Below are 12,907 nucleotides of genomic sequence, written 5' to 3' on the forward strand. Positions count from 1 at the left end.
TTAATAATAATAGTGTGTTAATGGGCAATATCACAGCCACTTAATTTTCAGATACTCTATTTGAAGAAAAGATTTGTATAAGACTAGAATGTAACTGGAGGGAAAATGATGACCCTGAGATGAAAGCGCAGTATCATATGCCTAAATATAAGCTATTTATCAAAGCTAATAAAGTCTTCTTTTAGGTATGGATTCTCACATTTAAAAATCCTATTCTGGATCCATTCTTAAATGTTACTCATCTTAGTAACATGGAGTTGTACGGTTAGTTTGTGACTTCTTCTTAGGTTGTTTGCATTAACCTGTCTGTTTTCTTTAGAGCAAAAATGGAAAGAAACTATTCAGTTTTCCCATCTCCCTATTTGACTACATAAAACTCTATCCACAGCTATTTCTATTCACAATCTAGCACTACCCTGAGTGAAGTAACCTCATTTTCTGAGCAGGTAGTTTCCCATTATTTCCACTCAGCTATGTCAAGAACACCGCTTGATCCCCTCCTTTTGATATCCTCAAGATGGGGGCAGAACTCCTGTCTCCCACTGTCAGGCATATGTGTAAGCTTTCCCTAGAAATAGCTGTGATTCCTAAGGCTTGGAAAAAAACTCTTGTTACTCTATTGTTAAAGAAACCCAAGACCGACCTATCATTGTTAACTGACTACAGACCCATGTCCCATCTGCCCTTGCCTTCTAAAATTTTTGAAAAGGCTGTCAATGTCCAGTTATCTGAATAAATAGAAGAAAATGCACTTCTGTCCCAAACTCAGTCAGGCGTTAGACCATTCCGCTGCTCGGAAATGGCATTTCCTTCTATGACTGACCTTAGACTGATCCTGGCCCAGGGTGTCGCGGCAACCCTCTTTTTGTGCTGGTCTATCTACTGCCTTTGATACTGTTTCTCACTCAGTACTGATTCACAGACTGATAGAATTTGGCATATGTAAGAAGGCTCTGGGATGGCTTTGGTTGTTTCTTTTAGACAGATCTAATTTAGCACATGGTCATTTTCAATCTGCAATTTTTCTATAACTAAGGATCGTTCTTGACCCCACCCCTCTACCCTCCAACACACTTTTTATCTTTTGCATGGCGCCTTTGGCTTCACTGGTAAGATTCTTCTTCAATTTAGACTAATAAGCGGATGACATACAAAGTATTGTATCAATTTCTTTTAAACTGTGACCATAGTAAAGCTAATTTGCAGAATTGTATGTCAGTCGTAGCACTATAGATGAGTCTCACACGGACGCCGTTTCCTTGCTGCTGCCGTTTCTCTGTTGGTGCCCCACGGACTTTGCCTTACACCTAGCGGAACCCGCTTCGCGGGTCCCGCGTCGCAGGAGGGGGTAACCCGAGGCTGTGCTCTGCTCTGCTGCTGGACGGTGAGTGTGCGACAGGGCTGCGAGCAGCAACCCGGACTCAGTATCCCAGGAGTCCCGGGTTGCCCAGGCCGTTTCCAGCTGGCCCGCTCTCCCTGACCGCCCCGCCCCACCTGACTCAAAAGCGGCAGTGTTTCCCTTCAGCCTTGGGATTCACACGCACGGACGCCGTTTCCTTGCTGCTGCCGTTTCTCTGTTGGTGCCCCACGGACTTTGCCTTACACCTAGCGGAACCCGCTTCGCGGGTCCCGCGTCGCAGGAGGGGGTAACCCGAGGCTGTGCTCTGCTCTGCTGCTGGGCGGTGAGTGTGCGACAGGGCTGCGAGCAGCAACCCGGACTCAGTATCCCAGGAGTCCCGGGTTGCCCAGGCCGTTTCCAGCTGGCCCGCTCTCCCTGACCGCCCCGCCCAGCCCCACCTGACTTTCAACGGCTCCTCCCCCTTACCTCCAGTCAGTATATTTAGAGCCAAGTGTTCAGCCGCGCGGGAGCGCGCCGGGAGAAGCCCGGGACAAGGGCGGGACCGTTTGAGGCAGTTTGAGGCCGTTTGAGGCCGTTTTTGAGGCCGTTTGAGGCCGTTTGAGAGGCCGTTTGAGAGGCCGTTTGAGGCCGTTTGAGAGGCCGTTTGAGGCCGTTTGAGGCCGTTTGAGGCCGTTTGAGGCCGTTTGAGAGGCCGTTTGAGAGGCCGTTTGAGGCCGTTTGAGAGGCCGTTTGAGAGGCCGTTTGAGGCCGTTTGAGGCCGTTTTTGAGGCCGTTTTTGAGGCCGTTTGAGGCCGTTTGAGGCCGTTTTTGAGGCCGTTTGAGGCCGTTTGAGGCCGTTTTTGAGGCCGTTTTTGAGGCCGTTTTTGAGGCCGTTTGAGGCCGTTTGAGGCCGTTTTTGAGGCCGTTTTTGAGGCCGTTTTTGAGGCCGTTTGAGGCCGTTTGAGGCCTGAGAGGACTGGACTGGCCCACCCCCCTTGGCTCAATATTTTGATAACTAAATCATTACCTGAGGGGGAATAGATCTACTCTCGTCCCAGTGCCCCAGTACAATGGATCCAAGGGTAACCCGTGGCAAGTCCTCTAAACGTGGGTCACTAGTTAGTGGCCCCATGGATGACTTTATAACCTGCACTAACATAGCTATAGATAAGGAAATATCTAAGCTCCAAACCCGGGTGTCGCTAGAACTAGACGCCGCAAGAAGAGTGTCCTAAGTAATTGCACTTACCAAAAAATCCTCCCTAGGCCACATAGCAACTTCTGTTACCCCTGAGCGCCCAGCTCGCCCGCATTGCATAGTCGCTCAGGCAGATATCCATCATTCACCGACCCCGGCCAATCCCATATCTGCATCAGGAAGTAAGGTTGAGGATATTCCACTGACACCTCTTAGTGTGCAAATCCCTACTCCCATTGTATCTTTCCCGAACCTGCCCCATAACATCTCCAGTGGCAAACAACCAAAGAGGAAACACAATTCTCGCTCAGCTTATTTTCGTAAGAAAGCGAAAATTGCTGTTCCCAAAGATTTGCCCACGAATAACATCACAGCATCCAATGCTGGAGCTGAGTCTACCCCTAATACCCAGTCTTGTAGTGAGGGACAGGGAAACAATGCATCTATTCCCCTCCCTAATACCACAACAGGCGAGGACCCTGAAGTAGATGGGCTAACCAACAACAATAAAGAATTTATAGAGGTGGTTTGGGACACACTTAAAAAACTCTTGTCACCCCTGGACCTAAGACTATCAAGGATAGAAAATAATTTGTTAGAAATGGAGAAGAGCATTATTGCGTTGGCCACTCTTGGGTTGAAAAGTCTGGAAAACCAGGGCATTATTGCAGCTGACCCAATGCCACAACCTACCGCACCCCAAATCAATCTAGCTCCCCCTTCAGCACCACCTACTATAAAACCTGTTCCCAAACCAAGGACAGTCACGGTGGAGCAAGCTCGTGTTAAACCAAAAGCACCTCCACGAGGCTCCACACGCAACTCGCAAAACCCCAAACACGAAACATCAACTAGACCGGTTTCTAGTGACACTCAGGTCCCCCCCAGTTAAAGACAACTTTAGAGGTGGCTATATTGACCTCCCCCCAGAGGCAAACGACTATGTCGTTGTATTGACGGGTGTTCCAACGTTAGGTAATGGCCAATCTGAAAACCACTGGTCACTCAAAAATAAAATAATGCACTGGTTAGATGTCAACAGACCTATCCCCAATGGCAGAAAAAGTAGGGTATTGATGGTTCGTAGAACCCCTTGGGTAGGGCCAACGTTGAAATCTAGTCCGGGGGACTGCATAGTAGTGACCTTCGAAGATCCACACACGGCGCACTACATTTGCAGTTGGCCCAGTAATGATGACTCCCTAGTCAAACCCAAGCCATTATCCTTTTTCTATCCTCCCCGACCTAGCGGTAATCAGGGGGACAATTGGACATTGGTCAAGCACCATCAACGGCTGAATAAGTCCCGGGGCCACAGGGAGACCTTGCTACACTGGAATGGCCTCTCTACCTACAACAGATTTGGTGGTCTGGAGGAGGTGGATTGACTCTGTGTGCAAGCAGCCAAGCAATCTCGTAAGGTATTCTTAACTTCGCGAAGGCATCATTCCACTGATTGTGCCGCCCCTGAATCTGCAACAAGCCGAGTAGGACGATCCAGCAACGCAAGGGTTGATGGTGTGACAATGTCATCGGACATAATAGCAAATTGTAACAGGGAAGACTGGCCAAATCCGCTTTGCACGACCCTCCCTGCATCCACTTCTCTTGATCAATTGGATCCTTCCTGCCCTGCCCCCTATGTGCCCTCCAATCTCCCGCAAATCGAGCCGCTTGTGAGGTCTTTAAAATCTGTGGGTGCGACTGTTTCTCCTACGCCGATGACTATCAACCACATCAGGGCTTCTCCACCAGCTGACTCTGCCCTAAAAATTCTATCTTGGAATGTGGCTGGTCTTGGTCGCAACCTTGACATCCCCGAATGGAGCGACTTCCTGAAACCCTTCCACATCTGCCTCTTGCAGGAAACCTGGTGTCTGGAGCCAAGACACCGAGTGGGATTCTCCACTTTTTTTTATCCCCGCAGTCCAGGAACAAGGATCCAAAGGTCGTCCGTCAGGCGGCCTTATAATATGGATTAGTATTGCTTTAGGCTTTAGGGTAAAAGAAAGAAACACCCAATCTTCGGATCTCCAGTGGCTAACGGTAACACACAAAGGGGGAAAAAGACTGGAAGTCTTTAACATCTACCTGAGGGGTGCCAAAGGCGGTGCATCCCATTTACCATCCACAGGCCTAAACTGCAACCTGGCCGCCTGTGATGCGGATTCCCATATATTGCTTGCTGGGGATTTCAACTGCTGTTTTGAGCCCTTGGCCAATGAAGATATCTTGGACACTTTTGAGGAGGACACTAGGAGAGGCATTCCCATTTTGAATCTTGCCCCGATCCCCAAATGGTCGCAAAATGCAATAGAGATCAACGCTCTGTGCATGGAGCATAACTTGCGACCGACAAATGGACGATCCAAATCTGACCATATGGGAGCCCACACCTATAACAGACAAGATCACACGTCTAGGATTGACTATATCATGCTTAATTACAACCTCTGGCAACACCATCTAGATATGGAGGTTATAGCGTCGGGTGATAGCGACCACAACCCCTTATCGCTATCTATTTCATCCCCTTGGCAGGCTGAAAGGCAAGGCCTAACCGGTCATAAGTGGAAATCCTCCCATGAAATAGTCCCTACAAATTGCAGCAGGCGGTTAAAGTGGGCCAAAGTCTTAGCAGATGATACAAGAATTGCCCAAGCAGGAACAATTTTGGAAGAGGTGGAGTCCCGGATGATCACTTCTAACCAAAATGATAACAAGATCCTACCTCTATTCAATAAGACTGTTCTGGCGCTAAGTGACTTATTTATTGTTCCCCAAACCACACGAAGGGGTATCCCAAAATCATTGCCTAAACAGTCAGACAAGTGGTATACTCCAAAATGTCGCGAGGCCAAGAAGGAACTTGTTGTGACATTAAAGTCTAAAGATGCGGTTGCTATTAGGGCTGCTAGAAAATTTTATAAAAAAATCATAACTGAAGCCAAACAGATTTATGATTCCAATTTCTGGGGAGATTTAGTAGAGGCCAGCGCTGGTAAGGATGCCAAGAGGTTTTGGGACCTATTAAGATCTAGGGAAAAGCCCATAGACCAGCAGCTAACATGCAACATTACAGGGGGTGCATGGTTCGAACATTTTTCACAACTGTACTCTGCTCCCTCAGGTCCAGCCCAGGTAGCTTGCCCATTTATGGGTCTTACAACTAACCTCCCGTGCCATGATGGCCTATTTACCAACTTAGAAGTAGAAAAAGCAATCCAATGCATTGTCCCGAACAAGGCAGCGGGTCCGGATGGAATCCCAGGAGACCTAATTAAGAACTACCCATCTCCTTGGAGTAGACTAATCGCCTTGCTTCTGAATGAAGTGATGTTGGGTGGAGTCTTTCCTGACTCTTGGAGGGGCGCTGAGGTCGTACCGATTTTTAAAAAAGGCTCTAGGGACGACCCAGCGAACTACCGCCCAATTAGCTTATTGGATTCTTCTCAAAAGGTAGCAGGGAAGGTGGTACTGGGCAGGATCATTGAGTGGGCAGATGAAAATCCTATCCTGTCAGATCTCCAAGAAGGCTTCAGAACAGGAACAGGCACAATCGAGCAGACGTTCCGCCTTCTTATGATCTATTGGAAAGTGGTGGTGCTGGGAGGGGGCAGTCTGTATCTAGTCTTCATTGACCTGCGGACTGCCTTCGACCTGGTACCACGCACGCTCCTATGGAACGTCCTCGACGGGTTAGGCCTCCCACCCTATTTGCTGTCATTGCTTGTTAAATTCCACGATAGGAATTTTGCCCAAATTAGATGGGGTAGACAGGGAGAGAAAACATCTCGTATCCCTGTGGACAGAGGCGTCCGCCAGGGGTGTGTGCTTGCCCCCACTCTGTTTTCTCTTTACATTAACGGAGTGGTGGAGCATCTCCTACAACAACCATCAGATGCACCCACCATGGCTGGAAGGAAGATCCCAACGCTTCTGTTCGCCGACGATACCCTCCTAATTTCAAAATCACCGATGGGCATCCAATCGTTGCTTTCTAGGTTTCAAACCTTCTGCAACGAAAGGGGTTTGGCAATAAATATAGGCAAAACTAAGTTTTTAGTTCTTAATCCGCCAAAAAAATCTGTTTATCCCCCGGTCCTGGATTCCGTTCCACTTGATCGCGTGGAAGAATTTGATTACTTGGGTATACGCATCAGTGATACTATGAGCTGGAAGTCACACCACCAAAAAGTCTTCCTTACCCACAAAAGGGTGGCAGGTGCGCTGCTCAAGGAGCAGCGAGCATCATCATCAAAACCTATTGGGGCTCCCCTAGATATCTATAGGGCAAGGGTTGTAAGTGCGGCACTTTACGGTGCTGAGCTGTGGGGCACTCAAAAAGTTGACACTCTGGCCCATCTTGAGAACAACTTTCACAAAGATCTAATGGGTTTGCCCCACAGCACACCAACAATTCCATTGCTGATAGATGCAGGTACCCGGGCAATCTGCGACCAAGCGAAACTACGCCCACTCCTGTTATAGTCCAGAATCTGGAATGTGCAGGAATTAAGTAGTTACGCAGATGCCTTATCCGACATTTTGTCATTACCGGGCTCTCATAAGATCACCTGGCTTAGGGAGGTTAAAAAGCTGCTTTACAAACTAGGCCTAGGAGAGGCTTGGTCTACTAAATCTGTACCCACGAAACAACAGCTAAAGAAGGTCTATTGGGCATGGGTAGACAGTGAGGGCACGATCCACAACCCATTGTAAATCTGTAGTTTTGTTTTTGTCAGCCAAGGAGTTACCGCTAAGGGAACCTTATTTAGACACCATTCAAAACCCGAGGGACAGGGCATTGTACATCAAGTTCAGGTTGGGGGTGCTTCCATTATGTGAGTTTACTTCTACATGGAAACCGCCCGCCCAAACTGTACCCTATTGCCCCTTTTGCGATCTAAGGGTAGAGTCTGTGTCCCACATGCTGTTCGAATGTAGTGTCTATGTAGCCCCGAGGCGTAGGTGGTTGAAGCCCCTCTGCAGAAGTTTGGGAACTCGCTCTCACTTGGAAGCCCTCCGTATTTTACGGACAGATGCTAGACCCTTATTCGCCATTTGCTTGGCAAAATTCTTGGGGTGGGCTTGGCGTCTAAGATCTGCAAGAAAACTGTTAATCCAGTAAATGGGCCTATTTACCTAATATGCTGTTCTGGATATGAAATGTTTTTATGTTGATGATTGTTGTAAAAATGTTTTTTTTAAATATGATGTGTAAATGCTTTTATGATATGTTTTTATCGAATAAAGCTACTACTACTACTACTACTATAGATGAGTCTCAATTGTTTTAAATTGAATGGAGCAAACACAAGGAGATGATGGACGGAGTGCTGAAACTTTTTAGACACTCACCCCCAGTCACAGATCTGGGTTGAATCCATCATTGTTCTTTAGCTCACTTCGCAACCCCAGTTCAGGCCCAACCATGTGCAAATCAGTCTTGACCCTGTGCCTCATGGAAATAGTCCAGACTGAACTGCCATGCCAGGTCTTACCTGGACCGGAAATCAGCATCCTGGGACCGGTTTCGGGGTTACACCCCTCATCAGCCAGACTAGCTTGAATCCAGAGGCAAAGTGACTAAAAAATTGAAAGGAGACAAACCGAGATTATGATCTTTGGCAGACTTTCTTGGGTCTGGACCTGTGAATGGTGGCCTGCTGAGCTTGACTCCCTTCCCCCACCACCAGTAAATCAGGAAAAAATTGGGAGTAATTTTTGACACTTGGCTATATTTTGGTACTCCAAGCAGTAGTGTCACTGCTTCTTTTTTCTACATCATAAAAACCAGATGCTAAATGTTACCACTGCATCTGTTAATATCATCAAAAACAGTGGTCCAAGCCTTAATTTCCTGTTGGTTAGACTGTGGTTATACTCTATAACTGGGAACTGCATTAAACATTCCGAGATGCCTTAAGACAGGCAAAAATGCAGCAGCTAGACTCATACTTGGCATTATCACGTAGACCTATGTCATATCATTTCTTAGCTCATTGCATTTGTTTTATGTCTAATGTTATTGCCTAATGTGGTGATGCCTAATGCAAATGTCATGCTATGGTGTTTTTTTTTGCCCAAAGTGATGCAGACATAATGTGTTTATGTTGCTAGGGATAATGCTGAGTTCATTATTGTAGCAGTAGTTACTGGTTGTGTAATTTTTACTACTTGTGCGTTGTGATGGTTCTGACAGTAGCCCGATTGGCCCTGCCATGTATATAATCCCCTGTAAATTATTACCTGGTGCCAGTTGGCACAGTGTATATGTGTGATTATGATTCTAATGTGTTTTGGAAAATACAATGGCTATTTTTTATATAACCTTGTGTGGAGTTTCTTTTGGTGTGTCGTGTGTGTGGTGTGTCGTGTGTGTGTTGCGTGTGTGTGTGTGTTGCGTGTGTGTGTGTGTTGCGTGTGTGTGTGTTGCGCGTGTGTGTGTGTTGCATGTGTGTGTTGCATGTGTGTGTTGCATGTGTGTGTTGCGCGTGTGTTGCGCGTGTGTGTTGCGCGTGTGTGTTGCACGTGTGTGTTGCGCGTGTGTGTGTGTGTGTGTTGCGCGCGTGTGTGTGTGTGTTGCGCGCGTGTGTGTGTATGTGTGTGTGTTGCGTGTGTGTGTGTGTGTTGCGCAAACGCTGTACACATTGCCTCTGTTATAAGCCTGACTGCTCGTGCCAAGCTACCAAGGGGGTGAGCAGGGGTTATCTTCAGTGTGTAACTCCCTTGCCCTGACTAGAGTGGTGGTTTCTGCCTGGATTTGGCGCCTGCCCTAGCCAACCAGATATCCCATTTCTAACCATTCCTCATGCCAAGGTGAGTCTGTGGCTATACACATTATTCAAAGCTTGTCGTTTTTTCAACCTTAAATACCTATAGGAGCTATTGACATGTTTGTGTGACAGATTGGAACCCATTTGTTTCTAAGTGAATGATTGTGTTAGTCATTAGCAAAAATGTTAAGGGGGACTTTCCTGTGATTTGCTCCTAAATCTCCTGATTATCATTATTTGGTCCACAGACATGAGCCAGAACCAATTTATTATCCTCTACACTACCAAGAACTGTTATTTAAATATACATGCTTCACAAGCTTGTTCACCCTGAAACCCGGGTCAACATAATCACTGCTGTGGCATGTGCACAGAAGTTGGCAAAATACCTGTGGCACGCACATTTTCTAGCCAAGAAGGCATTAGCCAGAATGGGATGGGTGACTCCCCTGAAACATTGATACATTCATTTGATAATATGCAACTACACATCTGGCCTTTGGGTCATTGTTTAGACTTTGCACCTAATAAGTAATAATATTATGGCAAAACAAAGTTTCAGAGCCAGTGATGACACTACCCTCAACATGATGCAGATAATTCTGCTGTTTTGAAATTGACAGTAACGTTTTCTATATCGACCCCTTCATTTTCATAGAGCAATATGGTGTTTTTCCTCAACAGTAAATCCCTGATATGAGCCATCACACACACAGAATTCAAGAAACAATTGCCATAGTATTATGCACCCCTACCCATTCCCTCAACCTCCATTGTTGCCAAGAACCCTGGAATTTAAACGATCACGGGTTCATGTAAACTTGCGAGTGAATACAGCTTATCCAGCCTTACAAGTTGGGTTTCAATCCAGTCTAATAGATTTCTAGAATGGATATATTTTACAACATCCTTTCCCCCTGATACGCAACAAATATCTTTCTGGCCCTCAGCCACTGACCTCCCAGCGCAACAGTTACTCTTCGAATGACACAATTATTGGGATCCCTCATCAGTCCCCCCCCCACCCCAGTGATTAACGTGCATCGTTGTAGTTTCTTTATTTCTTTGCATGTCTATATTGCTTATTCCCATAATGCCTCATCAAAGGTACCCACATGTTCCTTTCTTACCTATTTGATTCTGATAAGAAACCATGAAATGAATTGTTTTCAAGCCTCCTGCCTTCTACCACATACACAGTTGCAGTTACCATAGTTAATTCCCTGAATGCTTTACTTTTACACAAGGTTAGGGATCCCCGGTGGGAACCCTAGGAGGGTAGAGAGGTCATCAATGAAGAGGATTGAAGGGGTACGTACTCCCTGACATATACTCAATAGCACAAAAGTATCCCCTCTGGAACCTGGATGGCTCCCTCGGAAACAGTGCAGAATAGGTGGGTGGCCAGTACGCCTGGTGGCATCACACCAACTATTGTGAGTGGGAAGGGAAAGAGACACTTTGAATTAAAAATCGGCAAATTGATTGTGTTTAAGGACCAGAGGGCAATTGAAATTTCCAGGCATTGTTTAGATAATGTTTTCTGTCTTTAGGATTTCAACCGAGAGAAGCGCCGGAAGAACACTCGTCGTGTCAGCTTTGCGGAGCCCATAAAGTGAGTGTGTATGTGTGCTAAAAGTTGAGTGATTTCTTTAGATAAGCTGCTATTTTTCATTGATTGCCATGTAAACCCAGTAATCTAACAGTGGAAAATAAAGTTGACTTACTTGCTCATCTGCTGGTTGCCCCATGCAAACTAAAGGGAGTCCATTACCACTTTGAATCTATGTGTAAATCTACTCTTCAGCTATCCTCAGCTGTAGTCTTCTTACTGTCCATATGGGTGTGTAATGCACATGTTTCAAAGAGTCACACATGTTAATACTTTCCAACATTTTGTTTCTGAAAACTCTCCCTTCTTTCACACCAAAAGGGATTTGCAATTCAGATGATGCCTCGACTGGTATTTTTTATTTTGATTTTTAATCCTTACTCTACAATAAAGAGGTTTCTTCACATCATTGATAATAAAGAGCCTTGAGATACTACCGTAGAAAAAAACAGAAATTGCAGTCAGAAGCCCTATCAAATTATTGTTCACTCTTAATCCATCTGTAAAGTTTCGCTACCTACAAACAATCCATAGTCATTTTGACACGCTATCAAAATGCTAATAAACTCCTGATGGGTAATCATAAATGTTGTATTAGAGGGAAAACAGCCACATCTGTTTGAAAGGAAAAGACCAGTTTTTGAAATTTGTCGGTTGTCAACGTGGAGAGAAGTTCAATATTTACCATACATTACTACTTTGATCCCAACTCTAGGGCAGAACCCAAGTGGGGTAAAATTCTTATTTTTGGAAACAGTTTGTTTAATTTATTTTGCTGATTTGTTTTTCTACATTTTCCTGGCTTATCCTCAACTTTCTATGAGGGGTGCACTTCCATTATATTCTGAGGAATAGCAGTTATGATGGAGAAAGCAGTTACTTTTTGTAGTCCTGGATCTCCATCATTTGTGATCTTAGCTGAATTCATAAATGGCCACCCACCCACTAAAGTCAGAAAATGGGAAGGGAAATTAGCTTGAATACATCTGAAAATGCTAACCTTTTAGATATCGGACGAGAAAAGCTGTACCGTGGAATGTCTGGTGGAGCCATCCTAAAGAGGAGCAGTATGTTCTGATGTCCAATGTCTGAAACATATGTTGAAGACAATTGGTGGAAGCAGACTTGTCCATAGGGAAATGTAATGCTGCATAAAATCCATATAACGGGCATGTAGGCCTCTAGAGTCAACCAACAAAGGTTCAATAATATACATAGCCTCTCTAACACAATCTCGCTCAAACACACAGTCTCTCTCTCTCTCTCGCTCTATCTCTCTCCTCTCTTGCATTCTAGCTCACTCTATTCTCCTCTCCCAACACTAGGAACATATCCGTGCCAACTGCCAAATAACCTGTAGATCCAAATGTTGCTGTAGGAAAGATGTGCAAACCACCAGACTCCCTCCATATTGACAGGACAGTGCCAAACAGAGTTTAAGACTCTGCTCGGCGCTGATGGCAAAGGGGATTGTGATTTGAGAGCAGGCACAGCAGAGACATAATTTTTATAAGTTGTACTTCTTGTCTCGTTAGGTGAAGTTTCTCTCTGAGTTTCTGTAACCCCTCATGGATGACATTGATATTCTATTTTTTTTTAATAATACATTGAACGTAGGCCTTCTCTTACCCTCTTAAATCTCTTAAAATACATGCAGTTTATTCATTTGCATAAATTTCACATAAATGGAAATATTCTACAGAAAATAGACTTAAACAATGTTTGCACGGACACAAAAGGTTCTAGACAATTTCGCACAGCTTTACGCTTTTTTTTAAACCTGTCTTTATAAATGACATTGTACAGTATTACATTGCAGATCTGTCATATACATGCTACAGCATGTTGTTGATATAACCATTAAGAACCATTTATTACTTGCCACATCATAGGACTGTCCGCATATAACATGCAATGGTACCTGTTTTCAACTTATCGTACCAATTGACGGTGTTCAAAAACGTCTTCACACCCAGCAG

General features: G+C 45.3%; 1 protein-coding gene across 1 annotated transcript in view; it reads left to right on the forward strand.

The window, feature by feature from the left end:
• Nucleotides 1-12,907, forward strand: part of KNL1 (kinetochore scaffold 1) — a 617,593-nt gene that overhangs the window by 70,794 nt on the left and 533,892 nt on the right. Inside the window, exon 5 of the mRNA XM_086937420.1 lies at nucleotides 10,870-10,931. Coding sequence (XP_086793546.1) covers nucleotides 10,870-10,931 — 62 coding nt within the window. The remainder of the gene's footprint in view (nucleotides 1-10,869; nucleotides 10,932-12,907) is intronic.

The sequence above is a fragment of the Lissotriton vulgaris genome, chromosome 9 (assembly GCF_964263255.1).
Source record: "Lissotriton vulgaris chromosome 9, aLisVul1.2, whole genome shotgun sequence".
NCBI lineage: Eukaryota > Metazoa > Chordata > Amphibia > Caudata > Salamandridae > Lissotriton > Lissotriton vulgaris.